This window comes from Panthera uncia, chromosome F2 (genome assembly GCF_023721935.1).
Source record: "Panthera uncia isolate 11264 chromosome F2, Puncia_PCG_1.0, whole genome shotgun sequence".
Classification (NCBI taxonomy): Eukaryota; Metazoa; Chordata; class Mammalia; order Carnivora; family Felidae; genus Panthera; species Panthera uncia.
The window spans coordinates 66,454,395-66,478,204 of NC_064812.1; the positions used below are offsets into that span (position 1 = coordinate 66,454,395).

At 37.3% G+C, this 23,810-nt stretch overlaps 1 protein-coding gene across 1 annotated transcript in view; it reads left to right on the forward strand.

Moving 5' to 3' along the window:
- The window catches only part of ARMC1 (armadillo repeat containing 1), a 42,007-nt gene extending 31,016 nt beyond the window's left edge, over positions 1-10,991 (forward strand). The window contains exons 5-7 of the mRNA XM_049633342.1: positions 7,584-7,700; positions 7,784-7,858; positions 8,830-10,991. Coding sequence (XP_049489299.1) covers positions 7,584-7,700; positions 7,784-7,858; positions 8,830-9,021 — 384 coding nt within the window. The 3' untranslated portion in view covers positions 9,022-10,991. The remainder of the gene's footprint in view (positions 1-7,583; positions 7,701-7,783; positions 7,859-8,829) is intronic.
- Positions 10,992-23,810: the final 12,819 nt, after the last annotated feature.

A 23,810-nucleotide genomic window follows, 5' to 3' on the forward strand; every position in this document is an offset into this window, starting at 1 on the left:
ATATACCACTTCTTTATCCATTCATCCATTGATGGACATTTGGGCTCTTTCCATACTTTGGCTATTGTTGATGGTGCTGCTATAAACATGGGGGTGCATGTGTCCCTTCGAAACAGCACACCTGTATCCCTTGGATAAATGCCTAGTAGTGCAATTGCTGGGTCGTAGGGTAGTTCTATTTTTAGTTTTTTGAGGAACCTCCATACTGTTTTCCCGAGTGGCTGCACCAGCTTGCATTCCCACCAACAGTGCAAAAGAGATCCTCTTTCTCTGCATGCTCGCCAACATCTGTTGTGGCATCTCATTGTGGTTTTGATTTGTATTTCCCTGATGATGAGTGATGTTGAGTATTTTTTCATGTGTCGGTTGGCCATCTGGATGTCTTCTTTGGAGAAGTGTCTATTCATGTCTTTTGCCCATTTCTTCACTGGATTATTTGTTTTTTGGGTGTTGACTTTGAGAAGTTCTTTATAGATTTTGGATACTAACCCTTTATCTGATATGTTGTTTGCAAATATCTTCTCCCATTCTGTCGGTTGCCTTTTAGTTTTGCTGATGGTTTCCTTCGCTGTGCAAAAGCTTTTTATTTTGATGAGGTCCCAGTAGTTCATTTTTGCTTTTGTTTCCCCTGCCTCTGGAGACGTTTTGAGTAAGAAATTGCTGGGGCCAAAATCAGAGAGGTTTTTGCCTGCTTTCTCCTCGAGGATTTTGATGGCTTCCTGTCTTACATTGAGGTCTTTCATCCATTTTGAGTTTATTTTTGTGTATGGTGTATGTAAGAAAGTGGTTCAGGTGAATTCTTCTGCATGTCGCTGTCCAGTTTTCCCAGCACCACTTGCTGAAGAGACTGTCTTTATTCCATTGGAGATTCTTTCCTGCTTTGTCAAAGATTAGTTGCCCATACGTTTGTGGGTCCATTTCTGGGTTCTCTATTCCATTGATCTGGGTATCTGTTCTTGTGCCATCTGTTGTTGTTTAGTACTTGTGTGAAATGGTATCATATTGTGGTTTTAATTTGCATTTCCCTATGACTAACGGTGTTGAGTATCTTTTCATCTGCTTTTGGCCATTTTTCAGTGGTTGATACAGGATTTATTGTATATATCTTTATCACAGATATCTCTTTTGGAGAAAATCCTATTCATTGTCTATTTAAAAAAAATTTTTTTTAAGTTTATTTATTTTAAGAGAACAAATGAGCAGGGCAGGGTCAGAGAAAGAGGCAGAGAGAGAATTCCAATCAAGTTTAGGGCTGTGAGCACAGAGCCCGATGTAGGGCTCAAACTCATGAGCTGTGAGATCATGATCTGAGCCAAAAACAAGAGTCGGACACTTAACCGAGTGAACCACCCAGGCACCCACAGCCACCTGGGTCCCCCTTCATTGTCTGCTTTTAAATTGCTTATTATTTTTCTTTTCATTATTGAGTTGAATTATGTTAATACCGTGTATTACATTGATGATTTTCATACTTTGAACCAACCTTTCATTCCTACGATAAATCCCAATTCGTCATAGTGTATAATCTTTTTAATATGCTGCTGGATTCAGTTTGCTGGGATTCTGTTGAAGCATTTTGCATATGTATTCATACAGGATATTTTATAGTTTTATTTATAATTTTCTTTCATGTGATGTATTTTTCTGATATTGGTATCCGGGTAATACTGGCTTCATAAAATGAGTTGGGATGGGGCACCTGGGTGGCTCGGTTGGTTAAGCCTCTGACTCTTGGTTTTGGCTCAGGTCATGATCTCATGGTTCTTGAGATTGAGACCCAAGTCAGGCTCTGTGCTGAGCCTGCTTGGGATTCTTTCTCTCTCTCTTTCTGTGCTCCTCCCCTGCTTGTGTGCTCTCTCTTTCTCTCTCAGAATAAATTAACATTAAAAAAATACTTAATAAATAAAATGAATTGGGAAGTGTTTTGATGACTTTGTTGAAAGATTGCTGTTGATTCTTCATTAAACATTGGTAGTGTTAACCAATGAAACCATTTGGTCCTGAGCTTTTCTTTGTAGGTTATTTCCTGATAATTGATTTAATCTCTTTAATTACTGTATGTCTATTCAAACTCCCATTATTTTCTTGAGTCACTTTTGGTAATTTTATTTTTCTAGGAATTTTCCCATTTCATTGAGGTTATCTAATGTGTTGGCATACAGTTGTTCATAGTATTTGCTTATAATCCTTTTGTTTCAGATTGGTCATAATGTCCTGTCTTATTCCTGATTTTAGTAATTTGAGTTTTCTTTCTCTTTTTCATGGTCAGTCTAGCTAAAAGGTTTATCAGTTTTGTTGATTTTTTTTCAGAGAACCAATTTTTAGCTTCATTAGTTTTTTTTCTATATTTCCCCCTTTTCTCGATTTTTCTTTTCCCTGCTCTAATCTTTATTGTTTCTTTCCATCTGCTTGCTTTGGGCTTTCTTAGAATGGAAATATAGGTTACTGATTTGAGATTTTCTTCTATTTAATATAGTTACTACAGCTAGAAATTTTTGTTCAGTCATTCTTTTCTCTATATCCCATAAGATTTGATATATTCTCATCTTATTCATCTCCAAGTATTTTTTGTGTGTGATTTCTTTTTTTGATACATTGGTAATTTAGGAGTTTGTTGTTTAATTTCCATGTATTTCTGAATTTTCCAAATTTCCTTGTTACAAATTTCTAATTTCGTTTCATGTGATTTGACAATATTGTGTGATTTCAATCATTTTCTATTTACTGAGGCTTGTTTCATGGTCTGTCTTGGGGAATGTTCCATATGCACCTGAGAATGTATATACTGTTGTTGGGAGTATTCTAAGTGTTTATTACTATTAATTGGTTTATACTGTTGATTAAATCCTCTTTTCCTTGCTCATCTGTCCAGCTATGCTGTTCAGTTTTTTTTAAGATTTATTTATTTGAGAGAGAGCTAGAGGAGGAAGTGGCAGAGAGAGAGAGGGAGAGACAGAATACCAAGCAGGCTCTGTTGTCAGCACAGAACCTGATACAGGGCTCGATCCCACGAAATGTGAAATCATGACCTGAACCAAAATGAAGACAAGAGTCAGTTGCTTAACCGACTGAGCCACCCAGGTGCTCCAGCTATTCTTTCATTTTTGAAAGTCAGGTCTTGAAGTGTAACTCCTTCAATTTTGTATGTCTGTGAGAGTCCTTATTTTATTTTTTTTGAAAGATATTTTCAGTGCATGTGAAATTCTAGGTGACAGGATTTCTTTTCTTTCTTTCTTTAACCATACTTCAAGGCATTGGTCCACTGTCTTCTTCCTTGCATTGTTTCTGTTTAGGATTCTATTATTTGTGTTCTTCTTAATAAATCTTATTTTTCCCACTCTTCCTGCTTCTAAGAGTTTCTCTTTTATCACTGTTTTTGAGCTGTTTATAATGTGCCTTGGTATAATTTTATTCATGTTCATTCAGCTTCTTGGATCTCTGGGTTTATCGTATGCAGCAAATTTGGACAGGTTTCTCCATTATTTCTTCAAATATTTTTTCCGTCCCCCTTTCCCCTGGGTCTTTCAAGGATTCCTGTTATACATATTCAGCCGTGTAAAGTCTCACAGCTCACTGATACTCTGCTCATTTTGTTTTCAATTCCTTTTTTTCCCCCTCTGTTTCATTTTGGATAGTTCCTGTTGCTATATTTGTTGAAGTTTTCTTTTGTAGGCATTTATTTCCTGTTAATCTCATTCAGTGTATTTTTTTTTAACATAGACATTATTTTATTTCATTTCTAGAAGTTTGATTTGGGTCTTTTTCATATTTCCGTAGCATGGATCTACTGGAACATAAAAAAAGAGGGGTGGAATAACCATAATGTCTTTATGTACTAATTTAATCATTTCTGCCTTTTGAGTATGTTTCTATAGATTGATTTTTGTAATTACAGATTGACTTTTATAATTACTGGTTGCATTTTTTTTTTTTTTTGCTTCTTTGCATTCTTGGTAATTTTTGATTAGATGCCAGGCATTGCAAATTTTACTTTGTTGGGTACAGCACGTATTTATTTGTATGTACATCCTTGAAAAATATTCTTGAGATTTAAAAAAAAATTTTTTTTTAACATTTATTTATTTTTGAGACAGAGAGAGAGAGAGCATGAACAGGGGAGGGTCAGAGAAAGAGGGAGACACAGAATCTGAAACAGGCTCCAGGCTCTGAGCTGTCAGCACAGAGCCTGACACGGGGCATGAACCCACGGACCGTGAGATCATGACCTGAGCCTAAGTTGGACGCTTAACCGACTGAGCCACCCAGGCACCTCTCTTGAGATTTGTTTTAGATCACAGTTACTTACTAACAGATCTTTTTGAGGCTTGCTTTTAAGCTTTGTTAGGCAGAACCATAGCACCCTTTATCCTAGGGATAATTTTGCTACACTACTGAGGCAATACTCTTCTGGGTTCTTTGTTCATACCCCATGTTTATAAAAGTTTTTGTACTCTGTCTGATGGGAACATGAATATTTTCAGCATGGTTTGAGCCTGCAGAACTGTTCCTTCTGTTCCCTTCCAGTCTGGTTATTCATCCAGCCTCAGGTTCTTTGTTCACATGCATGTACAGGTAGATCATCATTCAGCTGAAAACCTGAGGGGATCTCATTGCAGATCTCTAGTACATGCTTTGTCTCTGTGGACCCTCTCTGCACAGCTCTGCCCTCTCCTGTGCTTTGTCCTGCGAATTATAGTTGCCTTGACCTCCCTGAATTTTCAACTGTGTCCTTAATTGAAGGAGACTGCAGGTTCCCTTTGAGTTCTCCTTTCCTAAGTTATAGCCTGGAAACTTTCTAGGCAATATGTTGATGACCTTGTGGAGCTCACTTTATTTTCCTTCTTTCATCGCTTCTCGGCCTTTTGGCTAAGATCAAGTGTATTTTCCTTCTTTCAGGGATGTTTGTTTTCCACTGTTTGGAAATCGTTGTTTTATTCATTTTATTTTGTCTCTTTGTAGTTGTTTAAGCCTGAAGGCTAATTCCAGTCCCAATTTCTCCATCTTGACTGGATTTAGAAGTCTCCCTGAAGTTATTTTGAGCAGTGATAAGTCATATAACTTTACATATTTAGTGGTAGCAACTGGTAAATTACCACTTATCTCTTTAGCTATGCCTGGTAGGTTACATTAGATTATCCACAGCTTTTTCTGGTTGTGCTGTTGCAGCATTTAGGCCTCAGGATTTAGGATTCAGTAAATAAGGGTTGGGGGGGGGAGTTTTTCATATGCATATCATCCATGACATTGCCAAATAAGATAGTTCACAACTATCTTACTGCAACTGGGGCCACAAGATCCTGAAAAGTTTCTAGAAAGCAAGCTCAGTAAATGTAAATTGATTAAATGTAAGATACTAAGATACATAAAATACCACCAATGCCACCTATTTAATTTTATTACTTTTTAAAAGATTCATTTCTTTATTTTTGAGAGAGAGAACACAAGTTGGGGAGGGGCAGAGAGAGGGAGACACAGAATCTGAAGCAGGCTCCGAGCTGTCTGTGCAGAGCCAGACGTGGGGCTTGAACTCAGGACCTGTGAGATCAGGACCTGGGCTGAAGTCAGACACTTAACTGACTGAGCCACTCAGGTGCCCCACCATCTGTTTAACTTTAATGAATAAGGATAATATAGTTGCTTTTGAAAGCTAGCTGAAACCAAATAATAAAACTCAGCACAGCACACACAAAAATATAGGCTGATATATTGTATGGAAATGATTGCTGAAATCTAAAATACAATATTAGCAAGTTGACTTTAGCACCCTCCTATAATGCTAGGAGGGAGATTAGCAATGATAAGAGTTCTTTTGAAGGATTGTGGGAACGAGTTTGAAGACTCATAATATTCAATGGAAGAAAAGAGTGAATCAAATAATTTGAAGATAGTGTTTCTCAGCGTGATCCAGAGACTTTGGGCCAATTGCAGATTCTTGTCTCCTAAGAAGTACTGAATCAGACAGAACCTGGTCTCAATACAGACACAGGAAAATATAGGGATGGTGATAATATGTGAGCGAGAGGTGGAAGGAAGGATATGGTGAAACTAGTTACTTTTTAATCCATTTTTGCTTTGGATCTTGTGTTTGAGATGACCACTTGATATCCAAGTGGATATATCTGATAACAAGTGAAAATAAAGTCATACTAGAGATGTATGTCCCTTTTCTCCATGGTGATGATGACTAAAGTGATGAGAATAGTCTACTGAGAGATGAAGTAGAAAGAAAATCACTTAGTTTAAGGCACTGGACCTTGGAGGTAAGATGAGACAGAGATGGAATAATCAGTGTCTAAGTAGTGTGTTATTAGTGTATTATTAATAGTGTATTAAAGAGACATTGAAGGATATGTTATATTGTGTTATCAGAGGAAAATGAGAACTAAAAAGAGGGTATTAATAACCCTTGAGAATGCAGTGGTAACCACTGAGAATGCCATAAATAAAGGGTACAGTGATGTTTATAAATACCAAGTGCTTTAAGAAATATAGTGACTCGGGGCACCTGGGTGGCTCAGTTGGTTAGGCATCCAACTTCGGCTCAGGTCATGATCTCGCGGTTTTTGAATTTGAGCCCCGTGTTGGGCTCTGTGCTGACAGCTCAGAGCCTGGAGCTTGCTTCAGATTCTGTGTCTCCCTCTCTCTCTGCCCCTACCCTCCTCATGCTCTGTCTCTCTGTCTCTCAATAATAAATAAGCGTTAAAAAAAATTTAAAAAAGTGACTCAAATACTGAATACTAATTGTGACATCACAATTTAACCTTAGAGATTTTTTTTTTTTTTTTTTTTTTTTTATTTTTGGGACAGAGAGAGACAGAGCATGAACGGGGGAGGGGCAGAGAGAGAGGGAGACACAGAATCGGAAACAGGCTCCAGGCTCCGAGCCATCAGCCCAGAGCCTGACGCGGGGCTCGAACTCACGGACCGCGAGATCGTGACCTGGCTGAAGTCGGACGCTTAACCGACTGCGCCACCCAGGCGCCCCTAACCTTAGAGATTTTTAAGAGCAGGGTTCAGCAGATGTTTTTGTTAAAGGGTCAGATAGTAAATATTTTAGATTTGGAAGGGCATATAGTCTATTCTAACTACTAACTCTGCTATAGTATGAAACTAGCCTCAGTCATTATGTAAACAAATGTGTGTAGCTGTGTTCCAGTAAAACTTTATTTATAAAAACAGCTGGCAGACTATAATTTGCTTACCTTTGAGCTAGAGGAACCTCTGCTTTTCAGCATTTTTTTCTGTATTATTCTTCATTCCATTTGCATTGAGATATAAATCAACACTGGCTAACTTATTTCTGATAAAAAGGATTAAAACTAAGTATTAGTAATGAAGCTTGAAAAGATCCAGAAGAAATTACTGTTCTGTTGATCTTATAAAATTTAGTAAGCTTGACTAAATAGCACCCCCCGTATGCCCTCATATATGAGATGGTAGAACTGAAATAGGGACATTTGCTCCCTCCCCCCAACCCCACCCCACCCCCCCCACCGTTCATATAATGACTAATTCAGTGTGGTTTGAGTTGATTTGTTTAACATTTTGTCAATTGTAATAATAATTTGCTTTTACCTTTTCAGTCTCGGAGAAATCTCTGTGAAGAGGCTTTGTTAAAAATTAAAGGTGTTATTAGCTTTACTTTTCAAATGGCTGTTCAAAGATGTGTGGTGCGGATCCGTTCAGATTTGAAAGCAGAGGTTAGTATTTTAAATGGCTGAATATGCTTGAGGTTATAGGTAAACAAATCAGTGTTCAAATTTCCCTTTTTATCCTGGCCTAGGCTTTGGCATCAGCAATAGCATCAACCAAGGTTATGAAGGCTCAGCAAGTTGTGAAAAGTGAAAGTGGAGAAGAGGTAAATGCTTTTTAATTTAGTTTTCTTTATACCTGACTCTTGATTATTCTTTATGGCTGGCAGATTGCTAGTATTTTCAGGCTGTTAGTTGCCAAATATATAGGAGTGTGGTTGGGTCAGATTATCTTGTTTCTTGGCTAACAGCTCTTTTCTAAAGAGATCTATTGTAGATTTCAGGGTCTGTTCTTAAATTTTGTGGATTTCAGAGTCTATTCTTTTTCTCAGTGGAGATGTCTTTCTAATTTTACATGGAAATAAAGGATATATAGGTTCCTTGTGTTGGTTTTATTTTATGTATGTTATGTTATTTTAGAGAGAGTGAGAAGGGTAGAGGGGCAGAGAGAATCTTAAGTAGTTTCCATGCTTAGCGCATAGCCTGATACAGGGCTTAATCCCAAGACCCTGGGATCATGACCTGAGCTGAAATCAAGAGTCAGATGCTCAACCGACTGAGCCACCCAGGCACCCCTGTGTTGATTTTTAAATACTTCTTTCTAACCTTAATTAGTTTTTGTCAATCCAAATAATAAAGCTCTATTCCCACAATTGGGTAGGTAAGTACAGTGAAAAGCTTTGCCTCTTACTACTTTTGCCACCAGCTTTGTGATAGGGAAAACAAATCTACATCCCCTTAACTTATTTGTGTCCCCATAGAAAGGTTCAGTGGCCCTTCAGGGCCCACAGTAGCCAGGTACTTGCTTTTGTTTTCTTTAAATGCAGAGAGGTTGCACATTTATTTCTGGAGCCTCAGGAGAAAAGCATCTTACTTTTCATGTGTCTTTCTGCCTAATGCAGTGCTCAACAGTTGGGCCTACCTTCATGTAAGAGGAAAATTTTTAAGTGACTATTGTCACTGAGAATAAATACGGTGATTAGAGTGAGGTGTATAGTTGACCTTTAATTTAGGACTTAATTTACCTGTGTCGATTGGGTTGATTTTGTAATAACTCTTAACATGTTGTCTATGTCAGATGCTGGTCCCATTCCAAGATACGCCTGTGGAAGTAGAACAGAACACAGAACTGCCCGACTACCTGCCTGAGGATGAGAGTCCCACAAAAGAACAGGATAAAGCAGTGTCCCGGGTCGGCTCACACCCAGAGGGTGGAGCTAGCTGGCTGAGCACAGCGGCAAACTTTTTATCCAGATCGTTCTACTGGTGACTTCAGTTTGGGTCTCAAGGACTGTGTGAACTAACAAGGGGCCAGTTTTCCATTGTTGTGGTGAACTGTCAAGTGCAATTTGCAATAAGTTATCATGAAAAGTTTTTAGATTACATGATTGCGTATGCTGCATTTTACATTTTATTGGACGTTTTGCCCTGCTCAGTGGTAAAAAGGACAGAGGCTACAGGTGGAGTTCCTTTGTTTATGAAGGTATTTTGGTTTCGTTTTCCTTTAATTGCCTCACTTTTTAAAAAACATGGGTCCACTGTTAAACCAAACACATATATGTGCAGCTTTACATTTTATTTTACATGGAGCACGTGATTAGGAAAACTTGTTTTCTCCTCAAGCCTCAGGACCTATCTGAAGAGAAGTTTTTGTTTGTTTTGGCTCAAGTTGTGCATGAATTACTGAACATTTTTCTCTGCTTTTCTTCATGAAAGATACTTGCTTGGGTACTCTTCACTGAAAGTTGAAAACATTTGTCATTATCCCCCTCTTGTGCCTTTTTTATTTTGCCAACCATGTTTATAGAAAGAACATTACTATAAAGACATTTTGTGAATTACAGTATATTCATATGAACGTAGGAGTTCTCTAAAAATACAAGCTGACAAAAACTTTGCAATCTTATTTGTTGTAATTTTAATAAGACTAACACAAAATCAGTCAAGAAGAAGGAAACCTGTATATTAGCAAAGTACTATTGGAGACTATTTGATTGTGACCAGATGTGGTTCCAGTTGACTACTCTTTAGTTTGGTTTATATCAGCTCTTGAGATTTCCGTCCAACGTAATATTGGGAGCAACTATAAATGGTCTCTAGGCCTGACTTTGTGATTATATACCATCCTTGCTAGAAAAAAAATAGTAAAGAACTGACAAACTTGAAAAAGAAAACAAAAGTCAAATGCCTATATAATGCCATAGTGCCACTTGGTAGATAGAGTCTAACCTTGAAACGTGAATTGCTTGGCAGATGCCTTTTCAGTAGGTATTTCCTTGTATTGCCTTTTGTGAATTTATTATGAACATCCAGTCGTACTGAATGAAAAAAAGACTCAAATTATTGCTTATGAAGAAATAAAGCCAGCATTGGTCCACTTAATCTTGTTTCTCATATCCAGCCAGAAAAAAAAGAACTTCAGTGAAGGTAAGAGAAATAAATATAAATATATATACATATATATTTTTTGGTAGATAAGAGCTAATTACATATATGTAATGCTTTATTAAATTCCTGAAATATTTGGCACATAAAATTTTCCTTTTGGAAATCCAGCTAAATCCGGATAAATTTTAGTGCTAATATGATTAAGAAGAAACTAATATGGAGAAATTGAAATTCTTTTTCATCAACATGTAGAGCTGCTGTTTTACTACTTGGGGAGAATGTGAAGTGAAAGTTGGACCCTGGAGGGTTTCCTTGCATTTTCATTGCTTCTCTTTTAGAGAAAATTAAAAGCATCCAGTGTCACTGTAAAAAAAAATTCTTGTAAAATACTTCACCAACAAGAATCTTGAGTTCACGACCTTCTGGAGGGACGGGTATTGAGGGTATTGGAATGATATTTTTCATGTGTCTGGGCTCTGATTCAGATGACATACACAACTGCAAATAGAAGCTTTCAGGGCATGGATTGCTTTAAATGCATAATACAGCTTGCTGCCAGAACCAGATGTGTTGAAAAATGAAAACAAAACCACCTCCTTTCTATAGCCATTAAAACAAAGTTTACTGTTCTAACAAGTTTGTGTTTTATTTTGCATTGCCACACATCTGCCTGTTTAAAAAACTACATCTCTTGGTAGCAATGGTTCAGTACAAGTAGGTATTAACAGCTTGATGTCTGTGTGTTCTAAGTGTTCTTTTATTCCAGGTCTTATAGAGCAGTTAAGGCAACTGTAACGGCATTTTTTTGAAATATATTGTAAAATAATAAAAGGTAACACAATTAAAATTGAATGGATATTGCATTTTTGTGATGGAAACATTATTGTTACTCTTGAGCCTGTTTGTATTCACACTGCCTGGCACCTTCTCCTAGCTCCCTGCAGGTGCGTTACCCAACTAATTCCCATGCATCTTCGTTCAGCTCCTTCCCAGCCCCACACCTGCCTCTCCCTGGGTTTGGATCAGCCGCTCCTGTACATGCATTCATTGTAGGATTTATCATATTAGATTGAAATTATATTTACCAGTCTTTCTCCCCAGCTTAACTCTTTGAGAACCGAGAAAGTCTGTAGCTGTATGTGGCTAGTGGTAAGTGCTCAAATATTTTTTTAGGAGGATGAACAAGATTTTTTTTTGAATCTGTAAAAATAAATGAAAGATAGTGATTAACTTGGTGGTCAGATAGGAAAAATGTCAGGTTGTTTCTTTCTTTTTTTCTTTTTTTTTTTTTCATGGCATGTTTGTTTCTGATTTATTGGTTATTATTAGCAAGTTTCTTCATTTGTCATTTGTTTTTCATTTTTCAAAAAAGTAGGAGAGAAGCATAATACATGCTCTGTTGAATGAAGTTAAGATTAATTTATAATATCCTAATTCTTATAGAATTGTCATAGGAGAATATTTATTTATTTATTTATTTATTGTTTTGATTTCCTGTTTTATAACTTACTGACTGTAATTTTAGGTAATAATTTGTGAGGTTTTTTTTTTTCATTGATGGAATGGAGATAATTCTACTTTATGGGGTCATTATTTGAATGCAGTGAGATCATCATGAGTAATGAAACTAAAATCTTAAAATTGTAAGATGGAATTATTGTTTCTAGAAGTTTGACACGATTCTATTCTTGTCCTGAATTCCAAGTGGGGCTCCTCATCTTTCTCTGTCCAATCAGAGGGTAATGTTTGAGAGTTAGTTCACTGCTACGTGATTTTTTTCTGAATGTCCCTTGAAGAATTCATCTGTTGTCAGGATTTCAGTTACCTTTGTGTCGATAATTTCTGAGTCTCCATTGTATCATCATCTTTGATAGCTCCCCTTTCCTTTACTATCCCTATCAGATGTAAAGTCTGTGAATTTTTCTTTGTCTTAGAACCAAGCTCATGGTAGGCATGGAGTAGACTTAAAAACTAATTCTGTGTCCGCCACCGTGCTAAGTGCTTTACAGATACTTAGTCCTCTAACCCTGAACAACTATGAGGTAGGTACTTTGGTGTGTTCATGTTACAGATAGGGAAAGTGAGGCAGAGAAATAATAAGTAGCTCATTAGTCCCAGGTGACAGAGCTGGCAAATGGTGAAGCCAGGACTCCAACTGAGGCAGTCTGGCTGCCGAGTCTGCACTGTCGCAGGGCAGCCTGCATCTTGGGTCCTGCTGCTGTGCCTCTCCTGTTCTACCACCGTCATTCCCATCCAGACGCTTGTGCCTGAATCATGTCAAGTGACTTAACTCGGATGTCTGTTAGCAATCAGAAACTCTGGACACTAGGAAAGTTAGGTACATGAAAGAAAGAAGTCTGGTTAGGCCACAACAAAGGAAAATACATGTAGAGCAGCTGGTCTGTCTAAAGAGGGAAACTATTTTTGTCATGTGGATTGTGGGCTTTTAATAATGCCGAGCTTCTGGACTTTGTGGCTGTTCCAGACCTCTAAAATACTACCTGTTCCACATAAAACATGTTTGGGCCAGAAATTGGCTACTTCTAGAGTAGCCACATTCTAATCTATCAGATTAATCTTAACAGTATTTTTGTCATTTTCTGCTGTGATGTCAACAAAGGCTCATGGCTTAGTTTAGACTGCTTGGCTAGCACCAAAAATGCCATGAGAATTTAGCTACCAACCTAGTCTTTCATACATTCTATAGCATTATTACAGATTTTTCTATATGTAAGGCATAGTTGTTATTCTGTTAGAGAAGGTCTGCTTTAGTTAGTCTTATCTATTTATTGTAACCTAAGTATTTTGTATTCATCCTACCCTCTAGATCTTTGCTCAGATTCTTTCTTATCTGGAATTTCCTCCTTTATTTCTTTTCTTTTTTTTTTTTTTAATTTTTACTAATTTTGAGAGAGACAGAGATAGCACAAGCTGGGGAGGGACAGAGAGAGAGCAAGAGAGAGACTCCCAAGCAGGCTTTGTCAGCACAGAGCCCCATGTGGGGCTCAAACTCATGAACTGTGAGATCATGACCTGAACGAAAACCAGGAGTTGGACGCTTACCCAACTGAGCCACCCAGGCGCCCCATGGAATTTCCTCCTTTATACTATCATCTCCTTTAAAATATTTTATTATGAAAAAGCTCACTATGCATAAAGAAATGCATAAAGAAAACAAGTCCTCTGTCATCCTACAACACAAATAATATCAATAACTAAACATTTTGATTTATCTCATTTGTTTTCTTTTAATCCGTTTCAGTTAGTAAGAAGTATACACTTGAATTTTCATCTCTCTTTTTTTTTTTTTTTTTTTTTTGTAAGCTCTATGCCCAGCATAGGGCTTGAACTCATGACCCTGAGATAAGGAGTTACATGTTCTACCAACTGAGCGAACCAGGAACTACTACACTTTAAAGTTTTATTTTTTTAATTTTTAAATTTTTTGTTGTTTGTTTATTTTGGGTGGGGTGGGCAAACTAAGGATCCCAAGCAGGCTCCAGGCTGACAATGGCGAGCCCGATGTGGGGCTTGAACTCATGAACTGTGAGATTATGACCTGAGCCGAAGTTGGTTGCTCAACTGACTGAGCCACCCAGGCGCCCCAACACTTTAAACTTTTTTTAATGTTTATTTATTTTTGAGAGACTGAGCATGAGCCATGGAGGGACAGAGAGAGAGGGAGGCACAGAATTGGAAGGCTCTGGGCTCTGAACTGTCAGCACAGAATCCAGGGTGGGGCTCGAACTCCCATTGTGAGATCATGATCTGAGCTGAAGTTGGACGCTCAACCTAGTGAGCAACTCAGATGCCCCAACACTTAAAATTTTTTAAGTGTTCAAAATAGGTATACAGTGAAAAGTGATTCTCTTTGAACCACTGTCACCTAGTTCTCACCAGGGATAGCCATTGTTACTAATTCTGTGTGCCCGTCAAGGATATTCTATAAATTTACCAACTTTTTCATTTTTTTCCCCATACATGTAATAAAATGCCATGCACCTTAGATTTTTCATTTGAAGTATTATCTTAGAAATTATTCTATATCCTTGCGTGAAGCAGCTTTCTGTTTTCACAGCTTCACAGTATTAATGTTACACCATTTATTTAACCAGTGGTTTGTTTGATTGTAATCCTTTGCTATTACAGATAGTGCTGTATTTAGTGTATCTGTAGAGTGGATTTCTAGATGTAGAATTGCTACGTTAAAGCCTGTAGAGTGCCTTTAATTTTGATAGTTCCTACCTCCTTAGAGATTATTCTAGTATCTTCTCTCATCAGAATGATATGAGAATTCTGTTCTCTTCAGCCTCTCCAAGTGTATTATCCTACGTTTAGCCCTTTGTGGTCTAAAAAAAGGGATATCTTCTGAATAAGAGCTTTTTTATATATATAAGAGCTGTTTGAGTATTTTTTCTGTGAACTGTCCTTTTTTCATTTTTGGCAGAGGAGAGGGGAGATTTGAGTTTTCTTACCTGATTTATAGAAGGCCATTAACATACTAAAGAGATTTGTCCATTTCTTTAATAAAAATATTTGCAGTTCACACATTGTAACAGTATTTCCCAACATTTCTTATACAAATCCTGTGAACAGTTTTCACCCCACGATTCCTTCTTCCTCTTCTTAAAAAATGCTCATTTATTTTTATTTTGAGAGAGCGAGAATCCCAAGCAAGCTCTGCACTGTCAGTGCAGAGCTGGATGCAGGGCTCAATCTCACAAACCATGCTATCATGACCTGAGCTGAAATCAAGAGTCAGATCCTTTGTCCAACTTCGGCTCAGGTCATGATCTCGTTCGTGGGTTTGAGCCCTGCATCAGGCTCTGTGTTAACAGCTCAGAGCCTGGAGCCTGCTTCAGATTCTGTGTCTCCCTCTCTCTCTGCCCCTCCCCTGCTTGCACTCTGTCTCAAAAATAACCATTAAGAAAAATTAAAAAATAAAAGATGCTTAACAGATTGAGCCACCCAGGTGCCCCTCCTTCTTCCTCTTAACTGCTATGTCACTTTTTATTTGGGATCTGTCTTTTATGGTCCATTACTTTCCCAAAGTATATTCCTACTGAGATCAAGATCCTTAAGGGGAGGGAGTCTGTCTCATGTTTTAGTAATTGCCACACTACACAGCATAATGCTGTGTGTGCTGAGCATTTGGGGAGTGTTTACGAATGAGTTGTGGTGGTGGAGCGATTACAGTAGTATTTCTATGTTGAAGGGATGGGTATTTGGTACTTTGGTTCAGATCTTGTCTGGATCTTAATTATTGCACATCTAGATTACTGCTACCTCCTTGTTAGTAACATTTAACATTACTTGAGCACTTACTGTGTTTCAGGCTCTGTCAGCACTGGGTCCTTTACTTGTGTTATCTTTGATCATCACAGTGGTCCAGTGAGCTAGGGTGTTTCATAGTCATTTTACAAGAGAAAATAGATCGGTGGAGTCAGATACAATTGATGAGCATCAGGGTTGGGATTTTCCTTCTTAGTGACCAAATAGTTGCCGGAATAACTGTTAGATATTTTTATTTTCTACTCTTCTAGTTATAAATCTTTAGTGACTTTTATTGTGTCAAAACCAAATTATTCTTGTTTTCAAGATTCTCTGTAACCGGTCCTACCCTTCTGATGGACCCGACGCTTTTAGTTCAGTTTCACATTTTTAGTCTTCAGTCAGTGCATTGTGAATTTGTCCTCATCTGGATTGCATTCTCTTCTTAAATTTACCAGATTCTAGTTTTCTAGAACCAGCTATTCCATGGAGCCCTCTTTGTCCATTTTGACCCTTGCCATTCTGTCTCCCAGTTCTTTAAATTCTTTCAGCATTTAAGATGTCTCCTGTACACTTGACCACTCATTGTATCATTTGTCTCTTCATTCCCAAATGTGTTCATTTTGTATATTATGACAGCAGAGATCGCTTTCAAAACCCAGGCTTCCTCTTTTGCACTGCCCTTACTTAAGCCCAAACTGAAGGCCAACCAAGTCTCCTCATTACTGCTGGCTTTGGGGCCAGCCTGTTTGCTGAGGTGCTTTCCAGCCCTTTAATGGGCCCAGAAGCCCTTTTCTGTTTTAAGTTTTTGTTTTTGTTTTTTGAGAGAGTGACTGGGGGAGAGGCAGAGAGAGAGAGGAGGACAGAGGATCCAAAGCGGGCTTTGTATTGACGCAGAGAGTCCAATATGGGGCTCGAACTCATGAACCGTGAGATCATGACCTGAGTATAAGTCAGGACGCTTAACTGACTGAGCCACCCAGGTGCCCCTCAAAAGCCCTTTTCTAACCTGTTCTCTGCTGATAAGGAGTTTCATGTTAAAATGTAAGTTGTGTAGGTACCCATTTTTTCCATGTTTAAATATTTCAGGTAGGAAGATCATTTATTAGGACACATAATACTCAGTGTGTAGTCTGTGCAAACAAATATTTTGAGTTATCCAGTAGAAGAAAATTGGACAATATAAAATATACTTTCAGAGGAAAAAGTGACTTTTGCGATTGGTAAGAAAAAAAGGGAAATTTTAGCTTAAGTGAATTAGAAGACTGATCGGTAAGACAGTACCATCGAATGAGTTAAAAATGATAGTATGAAATGAATGAAGATGGAAGAAGGGAGGAAATACATGGAAAATCAGCCATACCGACCTTACCAGTGAATAAAATAATAGGGTTAGAGCAAATGTAAATGAAAACCCTAAGGCATCCTGTGGAAGTGTTGAGCCAGAAGTCAGGACTCCGTTTTAAGAGAGAAGCTTCAAAGGAAAAAGGAATCATTACCTCTCAGTGCAGAACATCAGAGGAAAAGTATAGTGTTTTAAGAAAATTTGTATGTAAAAACATAAGTTTGTAAAACAAGCTATTTGCATAGGCACCTACACTTTTAGTTTTGATTTTATTTTTTTAATTTATCACGTTCCTCCAGGCAACAAAAATGTGTTTTTTGAAAATTAGATTCATGTGACCCGTAGCATTAAAGCAAGGTGTATCTAGTGGGAACAAAACCAAGTGTTTCTGGTCCCACTGAGGTAAGAGAACTAGTTTAAGTTAAATTCAGTAGAAAACTAGCTTAAGCACAAAAAAGCAATGTTTAAAGACACATGTGAAGATATTTATAGTGCTTGACACAGGGACTACTAGTCTTACTAACTTCTTGTGGAAGCAATATGTAGTAAAATTCTTGGAGATGACAGTCTATGGGAATCTTCTCCCCCTGTGACTGGATAGTAAGTAACAAGTGTAAACTGGTGTAAAGTAATGAGTTAAAATGTATTCCAAATTAAGACCCTGATCACCAAGCTATTAGTAATAATCCAGGATAGGAAAGCAGATCAGTGTTTTTTCTTCAGTACATGATTTCCTAATACTGTAGTAGCAAAATAAGCCAAGGAGCTGTTGTTAACCTCCACAGAAGTCACGTTAGACATCTAACTTTTATATTCAAAAAGTTATGTTAGAAATTAAAAAATGAAGGTATGTTCCTTACTCTTCATGGTGTAGTATTTCTGGTTGGTGAGGCTCAAGAGACAAAGTGAATGCCAGCAATCACCCACTCCTGCTGAAGGGAGCCACAGCTTGGAGCACTTGGGGGTGTTTTCCAGTCACGTCATTAAAGTCCGTTACTAAGTATTTGAAAACCTATATTCTCCCAGTCACGGTGCTTGTTAGAAGGATTACAGACATAATCCTTCATGAGGCACACAGGCTAGTGGGAAGGAAGGGCATGGAACAGATAATGGCAAATGTGATGTATCAGGAAGTAGTACAGAAGGTTTGGGAGACCTGATACTCGTGGGGAAGGGAGGTGGGGGAATCAGGGTAGGTTTCTTGGCGAAATTAAGGTTTAAGTCAGAACTTGAATGATGAGCAGGAGTTAGTTGGCCAAGTGGGGCAAGGAGAGCATTCCAGACAAAGGAAACAACTTTACGAGGCTGGTGTGTGGGGTCTAAGATGAGCCTGGAATGTTGGTGGGGGCAAGATTAAACAAGACTCTGTAGAGGCCTTTTGATTTAGTCCCTGAATATTATATTTCATATCCTGACGTAAGTAGTTTAGTTGCTATTAAGTACATTGTACATTCATAAATATAATAGCTACCATTTATGGCTTGCAGTTGCCAACTGCTTTTGTCTAGTATTCATTTGATCTTTACAATAATCTTATAAAGTCTGGGAGGGCAGGGAGGACGTTACATTTGACGAAACTGAAGCTTGGGTTTGGTAATTTGCCAAAGTGAGCTTACTTCGGCTACAATGTGGAGAAGGGACCTGGGAGGAGAAAAGTGAATCTAAGAATACCAGATTACAAGGCTATTTCCATACTTGGAGTACAGGGGCAATGGTGGCTTGGAATTGGGTAAGTGGCAGTAGGCATGGAGAGAGGTGACCTGTTTGAGAGACTTTTTTAGGCAGTATCAAAGAAGAACTTGGTGATTTCATAATGAGAGGGGATGCCCAGGACTGTTAGCAGCTGCTTTGAGGAGCTGTGCTGATGCATTCATGGGCAAGGATGTCAGGGATCCAGTCACGTGTGTTTTAAGACAGGAGAGTCTAAAATGTTTAAATATTAGTGGGGTGGATTCAAGAGAGAGAGATGAGATATGGAAGAGAGAGCATTCAATGTAGAATAGGTTCAGAAGCAAGTAGAATCCAGAGTAGGGGTGGAAGGACTAGCCTTTGATAGATGAACCCCTCTGGGTCCTTCTGTACAGCTGAATGAAGCTTACTGGACTGACCCATTAAGACATTTCTTCTATTACTCTTCTTACGTTCCTCGTGGATTAAAAAGGCAGGGGGAATGATTTTCTCTTGTCTATTTAAAATTAAATCGGAATGAGAATGTGCTCAGTCTTATTAATCTAGTCAATTGTATTTTTTGTATTGTCGTGGATGAGTCTATTTCCATGACAGATGATCAGACTCCAAGATCACCATCAGCTTTCTCTCATCCTTTCATTTGATTTTTGCTCTAGTTCAGTGGGTCTGAGCCCTGTCGGTACATTAGGATCACCTGCATGCTTGTAATAAATAGCATTGTTTGTGTCCCCACTCCAAACACTTGAACCAGAGTCTCTGGGGATAGGGCAAGGGCATGGGTGGGGATTTATTTGGGGGAGGGGAGTTGTTTGTTTGTCTGTTTAAACAACTTTGTAGTAATGCTAATACGCACTCAAGGCTGACAATCAGGACTTCATTCTTGTACTTTTAAGATCTGAAGAACTTGTGAGAGCTGTTATCTTAAGCTTTTGCTCAGTTTAGGAAAGCCCTCTTTCTCCAATTGGTTTCAGAAACTGCACACACTGAAATCGACAGTGAAAGCTTACATACAAAAATTTTAGTTGTTAGTTGAATATCTTTGCTATTTTACTAGTTACGTGGATTTTTATGTTTTTTGGTGTGCTCATTTTCCCCTTGCACTTATGTCTCGTGTGTTTCCTGTTTTAATTGTTGGGGTACTCCGGCCTCCCTAAATAGCATCAAGCATCATGCCACCTATTTGATGGCAAATATTCTTTATAGATATGGAGTTTCTTAACCTTGAAATTTTATTTATTTTAGCTCCAAATAGTATCACCTGTTCTGAAATATTTCAATAACACATATACCCCCAAATGTTTGGATTTTCCAGATATCTACAATCTAGACCATGATCAAAGTAAAAAGATATTAAAAAGTCAAGAATATAGTTTAAAAATTTCTCAAGGCACTGATGGACAGAAAGCTTAAATTTAAGCAAATGAATACTTACAATGGATATAAAAATTTTAGAGCTAGCAACTATTCAAAACATAAATGTTTTAGGATGAGGAAGCTTTTGATACTTGTAACAAGCTTGCATTGTATTTGGTATCTGTTATAAATTACAACTCCAATTATTATATAGACATGGGATTATGTTTGTCTATGGGTCTTGGTTAATGGGTATCACACATTTCCTATATATTTCTAAATTCTCCAAATTAAAAGTATTAATCAAAAACTAGAAGCAAGAATGGCAGGTATTTTATGACTTTTTTTTTTTTTAGCAAGTTATAGCTATTATTTTTCTTCCCCTGATTCAAAGAAATGCATAGGGTGTATTCATGTATAACACACCTATTAGTGCTTACTGTAGAAGAATGGTATTGACAACTTAATTTCAGTTGTCTACATTTTCAAAACAATGAAGACATATCACTGACCATAAAATAGAAATAGCAACCATTCAAAATAGTTGAACATTTATTGTATCATTTACTCTATAGAGGCAATCTCATTATTACAGTAAATATAGCCAGTTTATGTGCATATGTAGACACAGGGATCTATAATGTACATGGCAATTTGTAACAAATACACAAATGTAATGGATATTTTGGATTATTTTCGATACAAGCTTATATAAAACAGATTCTATGGCTGTGTGCTAAGGAGTGGTTTCGATTTGAAGACTTGAAAATTTTTTAATGAAATTTTTCCTCCCTTCCCTTTTTTTTTTGGCAGATGAATTTTTGAAGAAAAAGTGTGAAAGCAGATTGATTCTGTACCCACTTTTTAGATTTCAGATTCACATGCGTCGTAATAAAGTTGCCTCCATGCGGTCTTAATTCAGTTAAGGCTTTCTGGTTTGGAGTTCATATACATAATTGTGCAAAGGCTCTGTAGTGTAATATCTTTGTGATATGTACAGGCATAATAAAAGTAAGTCTGAAATTGATACATAAATGTGCTCTATAAAATCAATAATATTAATAAATCTGAATTGCTTTAAAGAAAAATCTTGAATGATATGTGAAATTTATAAATAGAGATAACCTGATTTTCCATTGTATTTTATTCTTTCAGGTTAAAAAGAGGACCAAATCCTACGTGGTGCTTAGGGGTAGGTAGCAGCCACGATAGGAAGAGAGGGGTACAATTCCTGAGTTTAGAGTTCTGACTCAGAACCCTTCTTTGGCTTAGATGAACACAAGTATCTACTAGAATAAACAGTGTTCATTATTCATAATATCATATGGATGTATTATTCGAGAATCAAATGCAGCTCAATAATAAAGAAGTCAGCAAAAGTAAGCTAAAGCTTGCATTGAACCTGTCTAGTCTCCTAACGACCTTTTCCAAAGAACTGGCTCTTTGCCAGATTTGTCCACGTCTACTATAATGTCTGTCACAGTGGTTCTCGAAAGGGATGAAGGGAGTGGTAGGTAGTGTTTTCACAGCATCTGGGGACACATTCATGGATTGTGCCCCCACACTGCTTTGGTTATAGAAATGCAGTGAACTATTGGCATTTAGTGTACTGGAGCCAAAGATGCTACATGTCCTCCAGTGCTCAGGACAGTCCCAAATGTTGACAGTTGTTCTGTCCAAACTGCAAGTAGAGAAACACAGATAATAAATATATTGAATGCATACAAGCAATAGTACATACTTTTTTATGCTGACTCATAAAATATGTAAATTTAGATCAGATATTTCACAACTTTTTTTAGTGTGAATCAGTAGTGGGCTCAGATTTTAAAACAAATTGGGGCAGAAGATTTTTTATGTTATATGTTCATTAACTTTCAAAGCAAAATTCTGGTAGCCATTAGAAAATAATGAAGTCCTACATCATTAATGGGGAGATGTTTCTTTAATCATTGACAGATGTTCTAATGGAAGATGGATTGGTCAGTCTAAACAATCTCCACCCATAAGCACTAAATTTAAGAAACAGTTACATTTTATTAAACTGAATCAAATGAATAATGACTTATGAGTAAGTATACTGAATTCTTTACATTAATTTTGAAAATTTTAAGCCATCCATTTTTCTAATGAACCCAAGTTGCCTTAAACTTTATTTCTGATTTTTTATACAAAAACAAGAAAAGGGTACAATTCAGTTGGTTCACTTGACCATAGATGAATAATATGCTAAGGGAAAGGTAGTGTTACTAGGTACAAGAACCTTCTAAACTTTCGTTATCCTATTTTAGCAAGATAGAGATGGCTTCCTCATTTTCACTAGCCCTGTAACATGAATTGTTGAAACTGTAAAATTTACATTTCCTGAGGCTGGAGGCTGCTCCAGTCACAGACTGTTTTACCTTATCCTATTTTGGACTTACACATCCAACAGTTAAAGTAATTGTAAAGTAATTAATTTATATTCTTTTCATGTTCCCATTATGATTACACCAACATTAGCTTTTGACTTACCTATCAATTCAGCTTCTTAGAGTACCAGGAGATCTCGGTTTAGGGTCCAGCTCTAGCTTAAAACCTGTGTGACTTAACTGTGCTCTTCAGTTTCTCATATGCAAGATAAGGTTAATATCTATCTTCACGTGATTTGTGTGAGGCTCAGCTTAGGTAGCATTTTAATTTTATTAAACTTGGACTTAAGAATCTTTAAAAATTTTTTAACCAAGGATTTATTGTCTTTCTAAAAACAACTTCATGTGAACTTACCATGAAAAGTGAATAATGCCTTCAAATAATCTTTGTGATCATTTGGAAGTGCTTGGTATTTGTATTTGTACTAAATAAGGATGGAGCCTTAAAGTGACAGCCTGTAAGTTGCCTTTGTCAGAGGAAAGTAGCCCAAGGCAGCTTTGTCTATGCGGAATAGGAGTGTTTTCATTTTGCCATGGTTTTTTCTTTTTCTTTTTCTTTTTTTTTCTTTTTCTTTTCTTTTCTTTCTTCTTTTTTTTTTTTTTTTTTTTTTTTTCCATTTTGCCATGGTTTTGACTCAGCCATGGCCATGACTCTTTGGGGGTCAGAGATGATGGATGGTGATGAAATGACCCAGTCAACTTTCAGCTTGGATTTTTTTGGAGCTAACAAGCCCTGACATAAACAGAGATAAAAATATCAAAGTACTAGTGCCATTATTGATGCTGATATATCTTAAATCTTTGTCCTTTAAGTTTACCTAGGATGTTTCTTATTCTGAGCCGATCAATAACAGAAATTGGTACCAGGAGTGGGATATGAGCCACCATTTCAACACCTTTATTTCATTATCAGAATCTTCATGAACATAGGGGAGTCCCATACATTCAAATTTTATGACTCCAACTGGAGTGCTGGGCCAGAGAGGAATAATAGAGAATAATGAGAATTTAAGTCATGCAGTCACTTCCGCCTACCATTTCTCTCGAGTATTCCCCTAGACTGAGTGTTAAAAGGGAGATGTTAATCTATAGCTCCCTCAATTGGTCATAGATTCTCTGCCTTACAGTGTGAGCTTCTCACTGTGCAGGGTGTGATTCTAGTGTTTAAAGATAAGTTTTTTTATACAAGATGGCCTCAAATACAAGCCAACTACTTCATCTGGTGCTCACCCAAAGAATGAGCCATCTGTTTGAATGCTGAAGGAAAAATTGGCTGTGTTGGACATATTGAGAGTCTGCCTCCAACATGGTCTGTAAATGTTGTATACTGTATTTTAAAGGTGACTTAGATTTCCAAGCATAATTTTGACTTTATGATGTTTTTTTTCCTAGTATGTACATCTCTGTATGAGAAGTAAACTCCGCTATAGTACATGTTGCATCCTTCCAGTGTCCCTCTGTTACTGGATAACATAGGTAATTGCAACATTTTTTTATCCTCCAAGGTGTATGGAGACATTACATTTTTTTTTTCATTAAAGGAATTAAAATAATGACCTGAATATAAAGCAAGGTTTTGAGCAAATATTTTAAAGTTTGTAG